The sequence below is a fragment of the Lactuca sativa genome, chromosome 8, assembly GCF_002870075.4.
Source record: "Lactuca sativa cultivar Salinas chromosome 8, Lsat_Salinas_v11, whole genome shotgun sequence".
Taxonomy (NCBI): Eukaryota; Viridiplantae; Streptophyta; class Magnoliopsida; order Asterales; family Asteraceae; genus Lactuca; species Lactuca sativa.
In genome coordinates, this window is record NC_056630.2 from 104,013,341 (window position 1) to 104,034,486 (window position 21,146).

General features: G+C 32.8%; 2 protein-coding genes across 2 annotated transcripts; one reads left to right on the top strand and one right to left on the bottom strand.

Annotated features, from left to right (window-relative positions):
- Window positions 1-6,661: 6,661 nt before the first annotated feature.
- LOC111909578 (uncharacterized) lies at window positions 6,662-7,302 on the top strand. Its single transcript, XM_023905365.1, has 2 exons — window positions 6,662-6,808; window positions 6,892-7,302. Exons 1-2 carry the CDS (start codon window positions 6,662-6,664, stop codon window positions 7,300-7,302), a joined length of 558 nt encoding a protein of 185 aa, XP_023761133.1.
- Window positions 7,303-11,781: 4,479 nt separating this feature from the next.
- LOC111909601 (protein OSB2, chloroplastic) lies at window positions 11,782-14,473 on the bottom strand. The gene is made up of 8 exons (XM_023905389.3): window positions 13,910-14,473; window positions 13,281-13,507; window positions 13,007-13,138; window positions 12,820-12,890; window positions 12,589-12,730; window positions 12,458-12,493; window positions 12,311-12,375; window positions 11,782-12,218 (listed from the first exon to the last, which is right to left on the bottom strand). Exons 1-8 carry the CDS (start codon window positions 14,326-14,328, stop codon window positions 12,072-12,074), a joined length of 1,239 nt encoding a protein of 412 aa, XP_023761157.1. The 5' UTR covers window positions 14,329-14,473; the 3' UTR covers window positions 11,782-12,071.
- Window positions 14,474-21,146: the final 6,673 nt, after the last annotated feature.

A 21,146-nucleotide genomic window follows, 5' to 3' on the forward strand; every position in this document is an offset into this window, starting at 1 on the left:
TTTAATTAATCCAAAAAATTAATTCCAATTAACTTCTGATTAATTCTTAATTAAATATCACTATTTATAATTAATATATTATTTTCATAATATATTAATAAATTCATTTATTACTATTCATTAATCATCTAATAAATCAATAAATCAGTCTCTCTCTCTCTCTAAAAGTCATCCTATTCAATTACTAGGTTTGAAGGCAATCCAAAGGAATTTGCTAATAATTCAAGTATATTCTAATTCAGTTATTAGTTTAGACACCTAATCCAACAAAATTATCATTCAGATGCCTGATAACACACAAATTGTAAGACACTCAAGTATACCTCATCTGGAACCTGACATATTTGGATTTTTCATTCCTGAATAGGAAGTCTTTTTGATGGATCATTGTGAACGCATCAGTTTAAAGGAAACTACTTCAGATCTAGAATCTGAAAAATGTCTTGAAGCCATGAGAGCTGAAATTCAGTCCATGAATGATAATCAAGTTTGGGACTTGGTTAACTTACATGTACCTAACAGCATGGATGTTGGAAGCAAGTGGATCTTCTAGAAGAAGATCGACATGGACAGAAATATACAAACATTCAAGGCATGACTTGTTGCAAAAGGGTATACTCAAATTCAAGGTATTGGCTATGAAGATACCTTCTCAATAGTTGCCAAGATTAAATATATCAGGATTATCATGGGCATAGCTGCATATTACGACTGTGAGATATGGCAAATAGATGTCAAAACTGCTTCCTTAATGTATATCTTGAGGAATATGTTTATATGGAATAACCTGACTGTTTTGCCAACCCAAATAGCCTAAAGAAGTCCATTTATGGATGTCAAAATTGCTTTCCTTAATGTATATCTTAAAGAAGTCCATTTATGGATTGAAACATGCATCAAGGGCCTGGTATCATCGTTTTGATGAGAACATTAAAAATTTTGGTTTCTCGGAAAGCCCTGATGATCCATGTGTATACATCAAAGTAAGTGGGAGCAATAGTGTTTTTCTAATTCTATATGTCGAGGACATATTACTGATCGGGAAAGATATCCCAACATTGAAAGAAACCAAGACTTGTCTTAGTAATTCCTTTCAAAGGAAAGATCTACGGGATGTAGCGTACATACTCAGAATTAGGATCTACAGAGATAGATCCCAACGACTTATTGGATTAAGTTGTAGTACATACATTGGCAAATTCAAAAAACGCTTTTTAATGGATAACTCGAAACGAGGAATTGTACATATACTGCTTGGCATCATTCTTTCTAATACAAATTGTTCTAGTACTGACGATAAGATCAAAAGAATGAGTTGCATACCATATGCTTCAACAGTAGGTTCAATTATGTATGTTACGACATCTATGAGGTTGGACGTAGTTGATGCTATAAGTTTAACTAGTAGATATCAAGCTAATCCTGACGAAAAACATTGGATGGCTGTAAAGAACATCCTTAAGTACTTGAGAAGGACTAAAGATATGTTCCTAGTTTTTGTAGGATTTGATGAAGAGCTTGTTGTAAGATATTACATTGATTCTAGCTTCAACACTGATCGAGGTAACTCACAATCATAGTTGTGATACGTTCACCCTTAATGGAGGAGCCATTGTCTAGAAAAGTTCAAAGCAAGATGTGGTTACACTTTTTATAATAGAATATGAGTATATAGTTGCGTCTGAGGCAACTTAAGAAGTTGATTGGATGAACAAATTCATTGATGATCTGAATGTTGTTCCAAACATGAAAAATGCCAGTGAGATGTTTTGTGACAACGCTTGTGCTATCGCTATCGCAAGAGACACAATGGTTACCAAAAAGACTAGACACATTCAACAAAAGTTCAGTTTCATTCATTAGAAATTCGAATTGGAAAATATACACATTGAGAAGGTTCATACAATTGATAATCTAGCAGTTCCATTCACGAAGCCTCTTTCTCAAAACAAGTTTGAGGTCCATGCAAAAGTAACTGGTCTTTGATTAGCTAGTGATTGGATTTAAATCTATACTTTACTAGTATCTGGATATTAGTAAATTACATAAATTATTATTTTGTTTTTTAATTTGATGTTTAATTTCAAGATAAACAAATGAGAAACGTTTAAAATGTGTGGGTATGTAGGAAAACTATCTAGACATACTCGAAGAAGCTGTGGAAATAGGATGAAATTGTGAAAACAACTTGAAGTAAAAAAAATACATAAATACATAAAATAATACGGTTGTACATTTAAAAAACATAAAAAAAATACGTAAACATCTATATAAAAACTTTAAAAAATACATAAATGTGTAAAAATATATATAAATACGTAATATATTAAAAACACATAAAAATATATAAAATATTTAAAAATACATATAAATACATAAAATAATACGTTTATACATTTAAAATACATAAAAATACATAAAAAACAAATATGTAAAATACTTAAAAATACATATAAATAGGTAAAAAAATACGTTTATACATTTAAAATATATAAAAATACATAAATATCTATATAAAAAACTTAAAAAATATATAAATATAAAAAAATACATATAAACACGTAATACATAAAAACTAACACGTACAAATATGTAAAATACTTAAAAATACATATAAATACGTAAAAAATATGCTTATACATTTAAAATACATATAAATATGTAAAAAAAATATGTGTATACATTTAAAATACGTAAAAATATGTAAGCATATACATATAAAAACATAAAAAAAATACATAAATACATAAAAATAGATATAAATATGTAAAAAATATGTTTATACATTATATACAGGTTTTGTCGAAATTTACATAAAAGTCTCACTATTTTGAAAAAATTAACGATTTAATTTCATGACCTGCTTAACAAGTCAAAAATGACTAAAATAAATAAATTAATCGGTTTCTTATACTTTTCTATTCAAAAAGTTAAATAGTCGAGACTTTTCTTTTAAAAAAAAATATTATGACTTTATTAAAAAATTTCATAAAATATTAGTACTTTTCTAAAGATTTTCCTCTTTTAATTTATTTAACGCAAATAAGTTATATGATTTCTATAAACTTTATTACATTGATTTTTAATAGGATTTATTTAGTCTCAGTAAACTTTTATTGAAACAAATATTTGTAATTGTTTTTGAATACATAATAGTATTTGTAATTTGTTAATTAAATAAATGAACTTTTTTCTTAAGTAATAAAATAAAATCCTTCTTCTTCAACTTTTTAACGTTTAAATGTGTCCTACCTACGAATATCTAAAACGTGTGTTAACTAATCAAATATAATATAATGAATATTATAAATGTCAATAAACAAAAAGAATCCAGTAGCCCACTTTACATTTTTCATGTTTACAAATTTGATTAAAAAAAAAGTTGCTTTTTCAAGAAACCATGCAACACCTTCCAAACCAATACAACTACCCCGCAAAATTCTAAAAATGTCACCAATTTTCAAGCTATTTAATAATCTAAAGACAAAAAGAAATTAGTTGATACAATTTTTCTGGTCAAGTTATTTAATAATCTAAATACAAAAAGAAATTAGTTGATATAATTTTGTTGCTGCAAAGTTTAAACTACGATCAAATACAGTACAACTTGTCATGACATTTGGTAGCAAAGAATACAACATAGTCATGACATTTGGTAGCAAACGTGAGGATTGCCTAAATTGTGTATACTTCATATAGAGAATATGAGATATGGTCAATGTTTTAAAACTCGGATATTTAGTTGACCTTGTGTGACGAATAGGTTACGAGTCAACCTGGTTTTTAGAATATGAGTGATTATTCTTTAGAAAATATGTTGCTATTTCATATATTTAACCTTGTATTCTAATATGAGTTTTTCGCAATAAAGGTTCCATATATATAAATTAGTGGCGGAAGTAATTAGTTAGTAGGGGTAGCATGTGCTACCCGTCAATTCCCCATAGAAATATATATATATATATATATATATATATATATATATATATATATATATATATATATATATATATATATATATATATATATATATATATATATATATATATATATATATATAAGTGGTGAATTATGATATTTATTTTAACCAACCTTAAACATCAAATTACATTTAAAATAGAAGTCCAATAAGTTAGCCCATTAATTGTGAATGATTTGGCCCATTAAATAAAATAAAAGGATATGTGTTTTTGTTTTGTGTACAAAGCAATTACAAAGTAGGGAAAAATGATATATATATATATATATATATATATATATATATATATATATATATATATATATATATATATATATATATATATATATATATATATATATATATATATATATATATATAAAAGTTTAATAGAGAACCATAATTATTGGTTCTTCAATGAAATAAATCTTTTTTTTTTAATTTCTAGAGCTTATTCATTATCAAAAAAAAATCTAAAAATATCTAAATTCATATATTAACATTGTGAATGTGAAAAATATTTTTCGGATTCATCGTGTGAATCCGAATTCACGTTGTGAATTTTCAAAAATTCACATTGTGAATTTGATGTAAAAAAAATCGAATTTTATATCATTGGAGAAAGGATAAAAAGTTATGAATTTCTGTATTTTTAGTTTTTTTATAAAAAAATAAGTTCTAAAAGTTGAAAAAAAGATTGGTTCCTTGGTTTCTTGGTTAATTATAGTTATCTATTGAACCTCATCCTATATATATATATATATATATATATATATATATATATATATATATATATATATATATATATATATATATATATATATATATATATATATATATATATATGATTGTCGTTTTACCTGGCGCTGCCTCCTACTTGACCAGAACTTTTCTTGGCAATTTGGTTTATTCACCCATTTTGCTATTGGCTCACTTACGGAATATGAAACAAGTAATATTTAACTTTCCATCTTTAAGGTTTTATGATTTAGTTTAATTTATTTGTTTAAATTGAAAACCTAATTAACCAACTAGTTGTTCACTTGTATTATGTTTAAATCTTCAATTGTGAATTTTAAATCTTTAATTGTATTAATTTGTAGAGTTTAATTGGAATTTTTTTAAGGACATTGGATATTGGTAATAGTGATGAAAGTGGTGGAGGAAAAAGATCTCATCATCAACCTCAACCTCAACCTCAACCTCAACCACAACATATTTCACCTAGTTTTGATATTAATAATCTTCCTTCGGACCCGACAGATAGACCAAAAATTACATCATATCATCCAAATCAAATGGATGAAATAAGGAGAGCATATTGGATTAAAGGATCTTCTCAACTAAAATACCATGATTTTCAATCAATAAAAATTGGTGGTAAGAACAGACGTATTGTAAAGGAATGGTTTGATGAATTTAATGTTGGAGGAATTGGGGTTTATATTGGAGATTTGGATACCCTTTGGATCGTGTTAACACTTTCCGAACTGATATTTCTCCCATATGTTTGCATTGCAAGAAATTCAATCTAGGATAATCCAAGATGACACTTACGAATCTAGGCACATAAACCGTAAGACAGATTGCTAAAAGGATTCTATGTTCGTCTGAAGAAAAGAGAGTTAATAGTTGTGTATCCTTTCTCAAAGAGAAGATCTGTTTATATAATAAACGAGATTTAGGGTTTGCCTCTTACGGTTGGCCGTCATGGGTTGCTTTGGAAGCAAGTCAGGGAAATCCGAAATTTAATGAGGAAATCAATGGTTTCTAAAACTGACGAATTTCGTCAGTTTTACCATAATCACCCTCAAGAATTCGATTTTCCCACTATGTCCTCATATGTAAAATTTAGGACCCCAGCTAGAGGTTCTGCCCCTTGGACTCCGCTAGGGGCGCGGCCCCTAGACCCCACCCAGGGGCGCTGCCCCCGGACCCCCAACTTGTCGTCGAACTGGCTTCTAATTCAATCTTATACATGTGTGCGCTCCGCACATACCCGTACATATATTAGAGTACAAATTATGAAGCCCCTTAGCTCACATGTTAGTTCCGATTACATAAAATGACATAGTGACACTAAAATCACCAACATTTAATTGGTTAGAGACTAAGAGTATAGCACAAAAGAGAACAAAGCTTATTGTTTATGTTGTTACTTGTTTGGAGACATTGTGGGGCAACAAGCGGGAGAGATGTATTTGTGACAGGAGGCTTTGACACTTGGAGTAAAAAGAAATGATTGAAAGATCATGTGGGTAAAGTTGACAGTCATCACAACAACGCAAAACAAAACTGTGAAGATCTAGTAAAGAAAAACCAATCTATTAGTGAAGCTTTCATAAGAAAACTGAAGTTGAAGCGAATAACTAGCAAATTCGATTACATGCTACAACAATTGATACTTGTAGATTTTTATCGAAGAATGTGTTACCATTTCGTGGTCATGACGAGTTGGATGGATCAATTTCTAAAGGCTTTTTCATTGAAGAATTATCATTCCTTCGGGACCATAATGAAAGCATTTAGAATGTTACTTTAGAAAATGCTCCAAAAAATAAAAAGTTGACGTCTCCAAAGATTCAAAAAGAGATTGTTCAATGCTTTTCAAAAGAGATAATAAAGTCCATTTGTGAAGAAATTGGTAATGGTGTGTTTACTATGTTAGTAGACAAGTCTAGTGATGTATCCAAAAAAGAACAAATGGCTATGTTTTTGCGATATGTTAATAGCCTTAGATTAGTGAAAGAAAGATTTGTTGGAATTGTTCACGTGAAGGATACAACTTCTTTAACTCTAAAAGAAGTCATTGATTCAATATTTACCAACAATAACTTGAGTATATCTCAGGTAAGAAATTATGAATTCTTTTTTTTGTATATATTTGAATCTTTATCTATTTTATTTCTTATATATACATTTTTTTTAAATAGGTAAGAAGGCAAGGATGCGATGGAGCAAGTAATATGCGGGGTGCATTTAATGGTTTGAAAGCATTGATATTGAAAGATAATATTTCGGCATATTATATACACTGTTTTGCACACCAACTTTTATTTGTGGTTGTGGATGTAGCAAAAAGTCACGATGGTGTTGATGATTTCTTTAAGCAGTTAGCTTTAGTAGTTAACGTGGTGTGTGCTTCTTGTAAAAGAAAAGATATCATACGAGATAGTTACAAGGAAAGGGTTCAAAAAGAAATTGGTATCGGTGAAATTGAGACCCGAAGAGGGTTAAATCAGGAGACTTCACTTGTTCGAGTCGGGGATACAAAATTGGGCTCACATTATAAAACAATAAATAAGTTTGAAGAATTTGTTTCCGGAGGTTATCAAGGTTCTTAAATATGTTGAAGAGGATGGATCTAGTTTAAATAACCGAAATCAAGTGTACGGTATTTTGTCGTATTTCAATACTCTTGATTTTGTGTTTTATTTACACTTGATGTTGGAGATTTTTGGTGTCAAGAATACCTTGTCAAAACATCTTCAAAGAAAAAATCAAAATATTTTGAAGCCGCTTTTTTGGTAAAAGTGACGATGAAAACGTTCAAAGCTTTTAGAAATAATGGGTTCCTTGAGAATGTATTTTCTTTTTGTCATAAACATAAAATTAAAATCGTGGAAATGTCCGAATTTTATGTTACTCCAAGAAACCATAGAACCAAGGTTACTAATCAACATCACTTTGAAGTTGATATTTTTAACACGGTTTTGGATATGCATTCTAGAATTTGGGGACCGTATTAGTGAAGTGAGCACCGATTGCTTGAATACATGGCGACTTTAAGTCGTTGTAATGCATTTTCTATGTTTGACAAATCAAAGTTGGTGAAGCTAAGTGAGTTGTACAAAACTGATTTTAATGATTAGGAAAGGGTGTATCTTGATGGCCAACTTGAAACTTATTATCACACTTTGCTTGATGATGAGAGATTTTCTAATACGAAGGGAATTGCGGACCTTTCTCGTTTGATGGGTGATGGTGGAAACCGGGAAACATCTTTATTTTCCTTTGGTTTATAGGTTATTAAAGTTGACTTTGATTTTGCCCGTTGCAACCGCAACCGCAACCGTTGAAAGATGTTTTTCCGCATTGAAGCTCTTGAAGACCGACTTACGTAATAAAATTGAAACAACCCAAAAATTTTGATTTTTATTATAACAAAACCCATGAGACTGAGTATCACATAATAAAACCATATGTTGCGTGTCTCAAAAACCATAATAAAATACTGTGAGAAAAACTGTATCACTACTGTATCCAAACATATCAAGAAAACTAAATCAACTCCCAGGACAAAACTGAAGTTGTGGTGTGTGTGATGTCATCATCCCGAGCTCTTCCCTTTGCTTGCGGAAGTACCTGAAACCAAAACTGAAACTGTAAGCACGAAGCTTAGTGAGCTCCCCCAAACTACCACATACCACATAATAACATATAAGCACATACTGGGCCTTGCCCACTGCATCAGACCGAAGTCCGGACTAACTGGGGCCTTGCCCCCTAAATCGAAACGAAGTCTGAAGCTGACTGGGACCTCTGTCCCCTACATCGGACCGAAGTCCGAAGCTGACTGGGACCTCTGTCCCCTACATCGGACCGAAGTCCGAAGCTGACTGGGACCTTCGTCCCCTACATCGGACTGAAGTCCGAAGCTGACTGGGACCTCTGTCCCCTACATCGGACCGAAGTCCGAAGGTGACTGAGCGTAGCATAAACATATCAACTAGCATAAACACATAAATCCTGTCTGAGCCACGGAGGCGTCAAACATACTAGCTACTGCATTGGACCGAAGTCCAGAAACTACGGTTAACTGAACGGGCCGGCATTGTGGCCTTAGACCCGTTCCTACTGAAGGGAAACTCACCTCGTGAACTGGCTGCTGTGTGAACGGCTCTGGAAGCTAACTGTTGCTGCTCCGGTATCTCCCCGGCTACAAGTCCATAAACACACTCAATCAAATGCTAAACACTGCACTGGGGTAAAATGACTCTTTTACCCTTGGTCAAAGTCAACTCTCTCGGTCAAAGTCAACCCACAGTTGACCTGACTCGCCGAGTTGGGCCGCCAACTCGCCGAGTCTCTAGTCTCACTTTTCAACCCTACTCGTGGCTACTCGTCGAGTATGGCATCGACTTGACGAGTACCCTCTCGATCCAAGAACTCAGACAATCTTTATCCGACTTGCCGAGTCATATGAACAACTCGACGAGTTGTTCTTGAGCTAAGAAGATTGCCTTGGACTCGCCAAGTTGTATGAACAACTCGTCGAGTCCCTCCATTACTGAGTCTGCCCTCTAACTCACTGAGTCCACTCTACTACTCACAGGCTTCCACTCGACATCACTCAATAAGGGGAAAAATGGGACTCGCGACTTGACTCGCCGAGTCGTTCTTCCGACTCGCCGAGTCACATCCATGCAGCTACTCTAAACTCGATTCTGCTTGAATCCAGCGTCTGAAACTTATAGATCTGGGCTTCCTTAACTCGATTAGCACGTAAAGATTCTATCTTTACGTGCCCATAAGCGACCAAGAAGATAATAAGGCTCAAAAAGCATAATAAAGGCTAGATCTAGGGTTCTTATGTAAGGCATCTTCAAAAAGGCAATAGATCCGAGCTCTACAACTCCTAAATGAACAGATCTAGGGATATCTCGACCTATTAAGGCATCCATACAACTATAAGGCTTGGAAAATGCATCAAACTAGCCCTAGAAGAGTTCTAATGGAGGTCTAAAGCATAAAACAGAAGGAATCCGAGAAATACCTCAATGAGCTCTGTTTTTGCCCTTGGATCTTTGCTCTACACCTCTTCTCTTTGCTCCTTTCTTCTTCTTCTTCTTCTTCAAGCCTTCAAAATCCACACACAAAAGCACTTAAAACAATAAGGGATGGATTAGGGTTTTCTCACAGCTCTCTGAGGCTGAAGGAGGCGAGTTTGGGGCACATATCATTGCTTAAATAGTGAGCAACCCGAGGATTTAGGGTTTCTTCCAGGCAGGCAGACTCGCCGAGTCCCGAATATGGACTCGCTGAGTCGCCGACTAACACGTGCACAAAAACTCGACCCTACTCGACGAGTCAGGCCATAGACTCGCCGAGTCCCTCAATGAAACTTTTAAATAAATGCCACAGGAACAACATACCAGAGATGGGGCGTTACAAAAATGGGTGATGATTTTTTGAATGATGCTTTAATTTGTATTGTAGAAAAAGAAACACTTATGGATGTTAAGATCAAACGAGTGATAGAGCGCTTTCAGAAATAGGTAATCGTAGAGGACAACTTCAAAAAATGTAATTATGTAAGACTTTGGGCTAGTTTGTTATTTCTAATGAAATCGTAATTAAAAAAAATAGCGTACTATCTTGTATCGGGATTTTTTTGTGTTGCCTCTTGCAAAAGTTTCTGGTTCCGCCGTTGATATAAATAGATAAGTCAATACATATCAATAGAAGACAAATAGACAATAAGTTGCACCAATAGTCATTTCTAAAACTAATTCTTTTGAAGACAACGTTTGTGACTCTAGGGGACATTACATTACTATATATTTTATAGCTAACATGCATAATGATGTATTTTCTAAATGAATTTTATATACCGTGGAAATTCTTTCAAATATGAGTGGTTATTCTCCGTACAAAAATAGAAGTTAAATTATTAATTCAAAATAAGGGTGACAATGAGTTGGATTGAATCATAAATAGGATGATATGTTTAATAATTATACGAGTTCAAAATCTCTATCTAGCCCAACTTGTTTATGTAAACGGATTAAAAATTTATAATTCAACCCAACCTTTTTAGTAAATGAATTGAAATCGGATTGACATGTTTATTATTTTCCGAACTGAACCTTTTTAATAAATGAGTTAAACTTGGGTTGACCATTTTAATATTCCAAAACCTCTTAAAAATTAAATAATCTTTCAAGTAAATTTACATAAAACTTAAAAACTCCAATAATTGTTTAAATTTGAAAATTGATACAGCCATAAGTCTACAAGTTCACAACACAAACATAAATTAAGTGTTTACAACCATAAAACATTATAAATTTTAATTTTTAAATTCCATGCAACTCAAATTTTACTTTCATCAACTCAATTTTCTATAACGGTTACTGACTCATATTTTTTAGAAATTAAAAGTAATCAAAATATAATAATCAATTAAATAAAAATACTAAATAAATATAAATTTAAAATATTTAACATGGTGGGTTGTAAACATATTAAAATTTTAACCCTAACAACCAATTTAGTTAGGATGCAGTGACCATCCAAACTTTCTAATTATTGGGTTGAGAGAAAGTTGAATTGATTTTGAATTAAGTTAATGCGTTCGATTTGGTATTTGACAACCCTAGTTAAAGACTAGTTATTGAACGTCAAAATACTTTTGAGTTTAAATATACATGGAAAGACTTACATGTTGAGTCGGCCTAACACTTGTAATCCAAATACCATAACACTTTAGATCCATCAAAAATAAAATATACGAATTTAATAAAAAAAATATATATTTAACATAAATGATTATGTTTCAAGAAACAAGAACAGTTAACTCACATACGAAACAATTAATCAAAAAAATAAAAAACAATAGAATATTAAGTCAACATCAGTTGATGTTTTGTTTCACAACATTTTTAATATATATATATATATATATATATATATATATATATATATATATATATATATATATATATATATATATATATATATATATATATATATATATATATATATATATATATATATATATATATATATGCAATCCTATTGAAAATAATAGAAGATAAATATAAACATCTAACTTGGTGAAATTAATTTTTAGGTTTAAACCAAGTTTTTGTAACAGACCGGTCAACGATTCAACCGGTTTCAAGGTAAAAGTGTAAAACTGACCGGTGATCGGTTCATGATCTCTAAAAACTAAAGCAATTAGTTTGTTGTCATTTCAAGAAAACATACAAAACCTTAAAAATTGACAACTTTTCTCTAAGTCTAAAAGTGCAAATAAAGTAAAAAAAAAAAATTAAAAAGACAAAAAATGCAAAAAATATATATATGGTTTTTTAGTTGGTGGAAATTACTAAACCCCCCATCCCTTTTTCGTATCTACACCAAGTGGTTTACGTTGCAGAGGTGGCAAACTCGACAATACCCAGTCGGGTGCGCTATCTAACCACAACACTTTCCCGGAATCTTTGTTTTTGAAATCCGGTGAGTTCTCACTTTTCTGTATTAACCATAATATAATATTTGTCATCAACACAGAACAAAACAGACTGTACTGTGTACTGTACTGGACTGGCACTGAGACTGACGTACCTTATCTAGTCTATTGTCCCACCAATTACCAGGATTTTCGACCAAATGCTTCCAAGAATCACCATCTACGTTAAACCCAACAAAAAACATATTTAGCAAGAAGATGACAGTGATTACAAAAAAGTAAAATTAAAAAAAAGTAGCAACCTTTTACAGGCTTGTTGTAAGGAACACCATCAGTTTCTACAATGAAGCCATAATAAGTAGAATTAAATTAAAACTTTATATAAAAGTGAATTTGAAAGTAAGATTAAAACTAGGTTAAAAAAGTAAGCAACCTTTTATGGGTTTAACAGGATTAGAAACATCACCATTAAACTGTAAGTGTCCAAGGCTTTGTAAAACCTCTGGTGGTGCATTGTCAAGCCATAGTCCATCACCACTGACTTTGTGTTTGAAGTCTGGGTATTTGGCTTTCACCTGGGATACATATTATTTAAATATTTTTGTTTAAAAAAGTGCATATTATTATAACTACTATAATAATATACGATAAAAGTAATAATCACCAAGCCCTTGCGTTTCTTTTCACGGTTATCATCCCATTGTGTGGAATTAGTTAACAGATCTCTCCAAGAAGCTGCCAAAAAGATTTGAAATTTTTATACTTGATATCATGGAAATTGACAATGTTTTTTAAAACAAAAAAGATTAATGTGAGAAATATTTATATATATATATATATATGTGAAGTACCACGGGGGGTTTGTTTATCAAACTTTTTAGCAGAATGAAAAGTTTTGACTTCTTTTGAGTTATTATGGACTTGGGAAGATTCAGCATCATCATCAAGTAGCAGACTTTCATTTTCTTGTTCAAATGCTGCATCTGTTGTAAAGATTTGTCAATTCTTATAATTCATTTGTAAATATAGGATGGAAATTGGAAAGGTGGAAGCTTAGTTTTGAAGGCTCTCATCTTCTAGAAAACATAGAAAGTGATGAATGAGAATATTATGTGAACAGATTACCTGAATTCTTAGTGCTCCACCTATCCAGCTTGTATGGTGTAGAAGTAGATGTTTTCTTTTGAACAAAATTAATGGTATGTGCCATAACCTGGACATTTGCTTGAACTTCACTTAGTTTAAATGGTGGAACATCAACACTTAAATGACCAGCTACATGTACAAAATCTTTTTCTTTAAGATGGCTCATTGCAATATGTGCCAGATCACCTTCAAATATTACTGGAATCCTGTATTCAACAAGAAGCAAACAACAAAGAATTAACAGATATCCACATACTTTGAACATACAACATCCATGAAGTTATTATCTTATAATAAAGTTAAGAAATCTGAGCTAACAAAAGGATACTCAAAGAAGTGTGAATTGAGTAGATAAGTTCAAAATTCAATATAATCAAAGCCCTAAATTTAGGTACATAAAACCCAAAGTATCTCCTTTTTAGGAACTGATGAGTATGTTTTTTTCCTTTATAAGGAGAATGGAAAGTATCACGATCATAAAATGGATGTAATACCACCAAAAACGAAAGGATTATACAGTTGGACTACTAAACACATTAACAATAAAGCTGTGCAACTGGAAGCAATACGCGAGCCAATATCAATATCAAGTGAGGGAATAGTAGTACCAGAAAGACGGTAGAGAAGTAGGAGATTCAGAGTCATCATCTTGAGAAATGATAGTGCCGGCCCAATTTTTACCATCAGAAGAAGTTTCAAACTGAACAGGAATCTTAACTCGCCCAATTAAATTCACCGAATTAACCACCTTCGCTTGCCACGGAATCTCGCTAGGTTTTGCCCAGGTCACTGGTTCCTTCAGAACGGCGTCATTCGAAGATGAGGTAGGTGCCAGAGGTGGTGGTGGTGGTGGAGGCGCTGATGATCTTACTACCGGCGCTCTAGTTTTGGAGGAGTTGAGAGTTCGCGACGTACTTCTAGCAGTAGTAGAAGATGAAGAAGCGTGCTGTTTTTGGAGAATAGAAGTCGGAGAGAGTGTTAGGAGGCGTTTCCGTTCGGCAGTGATAGCTCGACGTATGGAGTTCATGACGGCAGCAGCGACACCAGCCGCGGCGGAGTAAGGGAAGCGGAGAGTGTGTGTGTGTGTCGAGTGTAGAAAGAAATCAAAAGTTGAAAACCAAATTGCGCATTTGGGGCCGGGGGCCCTGACCAGAGTGTTCTCTTGAAGGAGAAAAACCAAACGTAAACGTTGCTAAATAAGACCATTCCAATGGTTTCACCTCATCATTTATTATTTTTTACGTCTAGACGTCAAAATAAATGACTTCTCAGATAATTAAACTTATTTTAATAGATTTTTTTTATAAATTTAACTTTTTTTTTTGAAACGGCAAGTACAAATATTATAATCTACTTCAAAACTAACACCTAATAACACCTATGTCCATCACGAGACTTGAACCCTCGACTTCAAGGACGGAGGGCACCACCTGATACCGCTGGGCTATGGTCTATAAATTTAACTAATTTATTTTCGTCTTTTTAAAATGTTTTATAAAACATCTAATTTAATTAATCTTTTTTAAACACAAACCATATCTTAATATGAAAATATATAACACAACTATATCGAGTCTTTATTTATATAACTAAAATATGAAAAATTATTATGTTTTAGGTATAAAAATACAACAAAAACAATGACAATATTTTAAATTAGTTATAAAATAATATATCTTTGAAATGGAAGGGGTTAAAATGTACAAATAATCATATTATATTGACCACTCAATATATATTAAATGGTTAAAATAAAAAAACAAAAAAGTTGTTTGCTCTAATGGTATTAAGTGCTCATTTAAAAAAAATATATAGTAATGCACTATAAAAAAACCTTCGGAGATGCTTTAAGGTACACTTTAATTTATTATTTATAAAATTGTAAGTTTGGTCCTTGTGGTATGTCAAAAATTGAAGATTTGGTCAAAAAAGTTTTGTAGTTATACTAGTGGTCTAAAAGGTTTGTTTTTGTCGTGGAAATGGTCAAATGGCTTAACAATCGTTTATGTCATCCGTTTGTTTGAGGGCAAATCTATCAATTCACAACTTATATTTTAATATCTGATTAAGTTAATACCCCCTTATTAATTGATACATACCGTCAAATCCTACTTACCTTTTTGCCGAGTTCATCTCCTATCACCTTCTTCTTCGTCTTGCATTACGTAATCAAAAACCCTAATCTCAAAGTTAAGGTTTTTTGTTCTGATCATAATCGGTTTAGTGTACGAACATAAAATATGGAATTTAAGGCTCTTAGACAAACTGTTCAACTTAAAGGTGGCTTATGGTAAGTTTACTTGCATTTTCCATATACATTACATAATGTATTTTTGTGAAATCAAATTTCTGAAATTGTTTTTGTTCTTGATTTAAAGATTGACACCCAATATTGTTTAACATCAAGTTATACCATAGAGGTGAGTTCACCAAGTTTCCTGGTGTTCAGTACATTGACGGAAGAGTGAACTATGTTGACATGGTAGATATAGACAAGTTTTCAATCCATGATGTGGATGCCATCATTATAAGGTTAAGGTACAATGTTCCTCCAATAGTTTACTATCACTTCCTTGTGCCCAGTGGAGACTTTCACTTTGGTCTTAACCCTTTAGGCAATGATGATGATTTATGCAACTTTGCCCAGTATGTGAGTGATCATAAACTGATGAGGGTATATACAGAACATGGTGTGACAAATTTACGTACCTACTTTATGAATCCTAAACTTGTGACGAAAGTAATTATTGTAGAAATGGATGAAATATATGAAAATGATGATAATGAAAACCCCGCAGCTGAGGTACAACCATTAACAATCCCACTTATATCATCCCCTGTTTTTAGAAGAACCATTACCAACTCCAATATCCCCTATGTATAATTTGATAAAGGTTTCGAATAAGTACAAAGGGATGTCATCTTGTAGTGAGAGATTGAGCTTGGACTATGATGTTGATGTTAGTATTACAAAAGATAAAGATAAGAGTAAATGACTGAAATCGTCCTTGTGGTTTGGTCAAAATTACACGTTTGGTCCCTAACTTTTTTTTGCACTCGGATAGTCCCTATAGTTTGATTTTGTTGCGTTTTTCGTCCCTATGGTTTGGTAAAAGTTGCATGTTTGGTCCCTAACTTTATGTATGTAAGGGACAAAAAATGCAACAAAATCAAACCACAGGGATGAAAAACGCAACAAAATCAAACAACAGGGACGATCCGAGTGCAAAAAAAAAGTTAGGGACCAAACATGTAATTTTAACCAAACCACAGGGACGATTTCAGTAATTTACTCTAAAGATAAAGAGCTTATAACAAATTACTTTATTGAGGCAGCTAATGAATTTGATATTGGTTTGTACCAAAATATATTACAATCAAATGCAGATGTTAGTAAACATGCACAAGTACAACTGGAAGAACAAGTTTAAGTTGAAGTGGAAGAACAAACTGAAGTTGAAGTGGAAGAACAACCACAAGTTAAAGTGGAAGAACATAATAATGCAAATCTTAGTGAACATGGACATAAGGTTGACATGGAAGATAACTTGATTGATGACATGGATGATTTACATGGAGATTGAAATAGAAGGTAACATAAAAAGTGAGCAGGAAGATGGGGCAAATCTGATGGGGAAGATGACAGTGAGGATAGTGATTGGGTGGGTGAAGACAATATAATTCCTAAAGTTGAAATGGATATGCGGGATTTCCATATAAGCATTGGCACTAAAGCAAAGTTTTTGAGAAAAGACTAAGGGATAACATGGAGAAAGATGGAGATCAAGACCATGAAGAGTTGGATGTAATTAAAAATGAGTAATGGGATTCATTAGGTGATGATTCTGATATGGGCAAGAAGAGAAGAGAAACTATAAAAGAAATAGGGAAGGAAACAAAGTGTTCTTTAGGAGCAGTTCATAAAGCTACTTGTCGTATAGGACAAAAATATAAAAGTAAAGAAGAGTTGAAAGACAAGATTACCCATCATGCATTGGAAACCAGGAAGAAACTTTTTGTAAAAAAATGATAAAGTAAGGTTGCGGGCCATATGCAAAGGAAATGTAGTATTTTGTGAAGGGAAAGTGGATGTACCTACCAGTGGAAAGAAAATTAAAGGAAAAAGCAAAAACATAGGTAGGGACAAAGTTGAATTGTCTTGTCCCTGGGTTATACATGCTTCAAGGAAGAGTGAGGCAGACCGTTGATATATGAAAACATACCAACTAGAACATTCATGCCTCAATACCAGAAGAGTAAGATCTTCCACAACAAAGTTCCTCTTTAAACAAATTATGGATCTAGTGGAATCTAACCCAACTGTACCAATTAAAGTTGTTCAAGAACTACTTCAAAAAAATATCAGGTGAGATTCTCTAAAGATAAGATATTCAGGGCTATATCAGATGCAAAAAAACATGTGGTGGGAGATTACACGAAACAATATGAAGTCCTAAGAGATTACATTATAGAGTTGTAATCCATAAATTCTGACACGACTATGAAGCTGGAAATGGTTCCACAACCTAATCATGTAAATGTAATTTCAATATGTTCTTAAAGAATTTATGTTTGCTTAGGTGGAATGAAAAGTGGTTTCAAAGCATGCCTAATGGATTTTATTGGTTTAGATGGGCATTTATGAAATGACCTTTTCCATGGAAAATATTGATTGTAGTTGGCTTAGACTTTAACAATGGTATATACCCATTGACATATGTCATTACTGATTTTGAGAACACACAAAGTTGGAAATGGTTTCTTGAGTACCTAGGAGATGATTTAGACATGTCACCACTTTTAAATTTCACTTTTATTGAACTTGTGATATACTAATCATACTTTAATGTTTTTGTAGGGCTTAATTCTGGTCATTGCCCAGAAGTTCCCAGTTTCTGAAAAACAAATTTTGTCTCAGACATATATATGAAAACATGAGGAAAACATGGAGAACCAGTGAGTACAAATACAAACTATGGATGTTTGCTAATGCCACAACAGTCCAGGAGTTCAACAATCACATGAAGGAATTGAATTCATATGACACACAAGTGTAACATCCAAAAATCATAATAAAATTTTCATTTTTAGTTAAAGAGAAATCATTTTTTTAATCCAACCCAAGTCATAAAAACCCAAGATCAAGTACAAAGTTCCCAAAGTCAATATATCATATTATCTCCAAAACATATTACCAAGGATGTGTATGATCACACCTTGGCTTTCCCCCTATTATCTGAAGTACGTACAACATAAAACTTAAATTGTAAGTCAAAGCTCAGTGAGTTCCCCCAAAGTACCACACATAACTAATACAGATAACAACATGCATATATGAGCCTTCAGCCTGACTGTACCGCCTCACAGGGCCTACAGCCTATCTGGACCGCTCTATGGGCCTTCGGCCTGACTAGACTGCCTCGCAGGCCTACAGTCTACTCGGAACCCCTGGATATCTTGGCCTTCAGCACAAAGCAGGACCGCCTCAACCCAAGAAACCATATCATGTTGACATATACAATAATAATCAACAACCAACAACACATGTAATCATACATATCTACCAATCTAACACATACATAGCATAATATCAATCAAATATACCAGGATACATAATCCAATGGGTTGGCATTGGTGCCTTCGACCCACAAGTACAGTGAGGAAAACTCACATCACAGTATGAAAATATAGCAGAAAAGAATTATGCTCCAAGTGCCAGCTCTACAGGTCACCTATACAATAAATAATGACCTAGTTTCAAACTACTGCTCAAAATACCCAAAATATTGATGTGTTTTGAGCACTATAACAACCCTATGGTGCACATACATCCCTAATGCTTTGGATCTAAGTTTTCTCTAGTTATACATGCAATTTTCATTTTCCAAAGCATAAAGCCTAACTAGCATACAACATTGATAATTGAAACACAAAATAGCAAGTAAGATGATTACCTCTTTGTTGTAGCTTGTAGAACTCGACCTTTCAAGAGCTTACCACCTCAAATGTGATGCCTCTAATGTGTCACAAACACCATAAGCAAATGGAGGATAATGAAAGAGAAGCTAGGAGGCACCAAAAACGGGTAGGATTCTTCTTGGAACTCTTAGGGGGCTTTTTAGTGATGCTAGGGGTTACATTTATAGTGTGGAATTCCTAGGGTTTCACTTGTAAACCCTAATTCACTTCCTTGGGCCTTTAGTGCAATAATCCATATGATAAGCCCTTTGGACTAGCTCTTCATAGACTTCCATATAAAATTAGTACATCCTAATCAACATGGATCATTAGCCCAAACTATATGTATTACTGATTTACTTAATCAGTCCCCGTTAATTTAATCAGTTTCTTTTGATCATTAAATTAATTCCAAATTAATTATTGACAAATACCAATTAAACAATATGATTTCTCAATTAATATATTATTCTTATAATATATTAATAAATCACAAATAACCTCTTTCTCAAATACTCATCCTATCAACTTGCTCCAGTGAAGGCAACCCAAAAGGATCATGCTACGATCAGGTCAAGTACATACCAATTATAGTTATGGGCTTAGACACCTAATCCAACAAATACCCTTAGGTCAAACTTGGTTAAAATCCTGGTCAAATTCAATGTCAAAAGTCAAGATTTCTATATGGGCCGAGTACGCCTTGCGTACTGGCGTAGAGGGTTCCTTTCCAAAATATAAGATCGATCCCTAGTACGTGCAATGTACCTCCATGTACCCCCAATGTATCAGATTTGTATCTAAAAATCGCTATTAAGCTCTTATTTGATTAAGCTAAACCACCAAACTTCAAATCCAAGTCAAATGTAACGTCTTAATGGATAAAGTCTCTGACTTTATCCATTTTCATGCATACAAGAGGGTAAAAACTCAAACCCTTAGCCCAAAAGTTAACCAAAGTCCCAAAACTCTTGCATGGTTCAATAAGACTGTCAAAGCTCTCATTTTTATGAATTTATGAGCTCAAAATCACATGAAACTACATTTCAAGGACCTAGAGTAGCCCACACTCCATTAGAACAAACTATGGGACCAAAAATGCATACAAACTCTAGACTAACAAGATCTAAGCAAATAACGCAGCAAGATCCAAGCTTTATACCTCTAAATGATGCTTGAGGGCAAGATACTTCTAGATCCAAGATGCCTTGAGCCTCCAATTTGTTTCTAGTTCTTTCTCCTTCCTTTAATATCACCAAAAGCACACTTTAAAGCTCAAAATGCTCACACAAAGGATTAGGGTTAACAAGGGATGGTTTGGGGGAAGGGAGGCTGATGAGGGAAAAGGTATTGAGACCATAATGATGCTTAGATTAGGTACAAACCCTAAAAATTACGGAGTGACAAAGATGATCTTTTGTATTATTAGGTTATTTTATTTTTTATTTTATTCGTGTACATGTGGATTAGCAAAGGCAATCTCATATTTCAATTCATATGCGAGATTAATGCAATTCCTTATAGGCCTAAAGATTCGTATGATGGTTTACGTAATCAAATCCTTGTTTTAGATCCTTTACCTACTATTTACAAGGAATATTCCATGGCGTTAAGTGTTGAAAAACATAGAGAGAGAGAGAGAGATATATTCAAATGATTTTTACAAACTCAACTAATATGTCTGCTATGATAGCTAGATCATCGAATTACAATACGAACACCAAGAAATCATTCCAATATAAATAAAGAAACGATTCAAACGGAAACAATAACAATGATCGTTATTGTGATCATTGTAAAATTACTGGTCATTCAAAGGAAACTTGTTTCAAGATTCATGGATATCCAGACCGGTACAAGGAACTTAAAGAAAAAAAAAAGAAGTCA

What these genes read in the sequence shown, in the direction of transcription:
- LOC111909578 (XM_023905365.1), top strand. Translation starts at nt 6,662, where the DNA reads ATGGCTATGTTTTTGCGATATGTTAATAGCCTTAGATTAGTGAAAGAA. An exon ending in ATAACTTGAGTATATCTCAG is followed by an intron (nt 6,809 to 6,891) that starts GTAAGAAATTAT and finishes TTTTTTAAATAG; the next exon opens with GTAAGAAGGCAAGGATGCGA.
- LOC111909601 (XM_023905389.3), bottom strand. Translation starts at nt 14,328, where the DNA reads ATGAACTCCATACGTCGAGCTATCACTGCCGAACGGAAACGCCTCCTA. An exon ending in ACTTCTCTACCGTCTTTCTG is followed by an intron (nt 13,508 to 13,909) that starts GTACTACTATTC and finishes TGTTGAATACAG; the next exon opens with GATTCCAGTAATATTTGAAG. An exon ending in TCCTGTTAAACCCATAAAAG is followed by an intron (nt 12,494 to 12,588) that starts GTTGCTTACTTT and finishes GCTTCATTGTAG; the next exon opens with AAACTGATGGTGTTCCTTAC.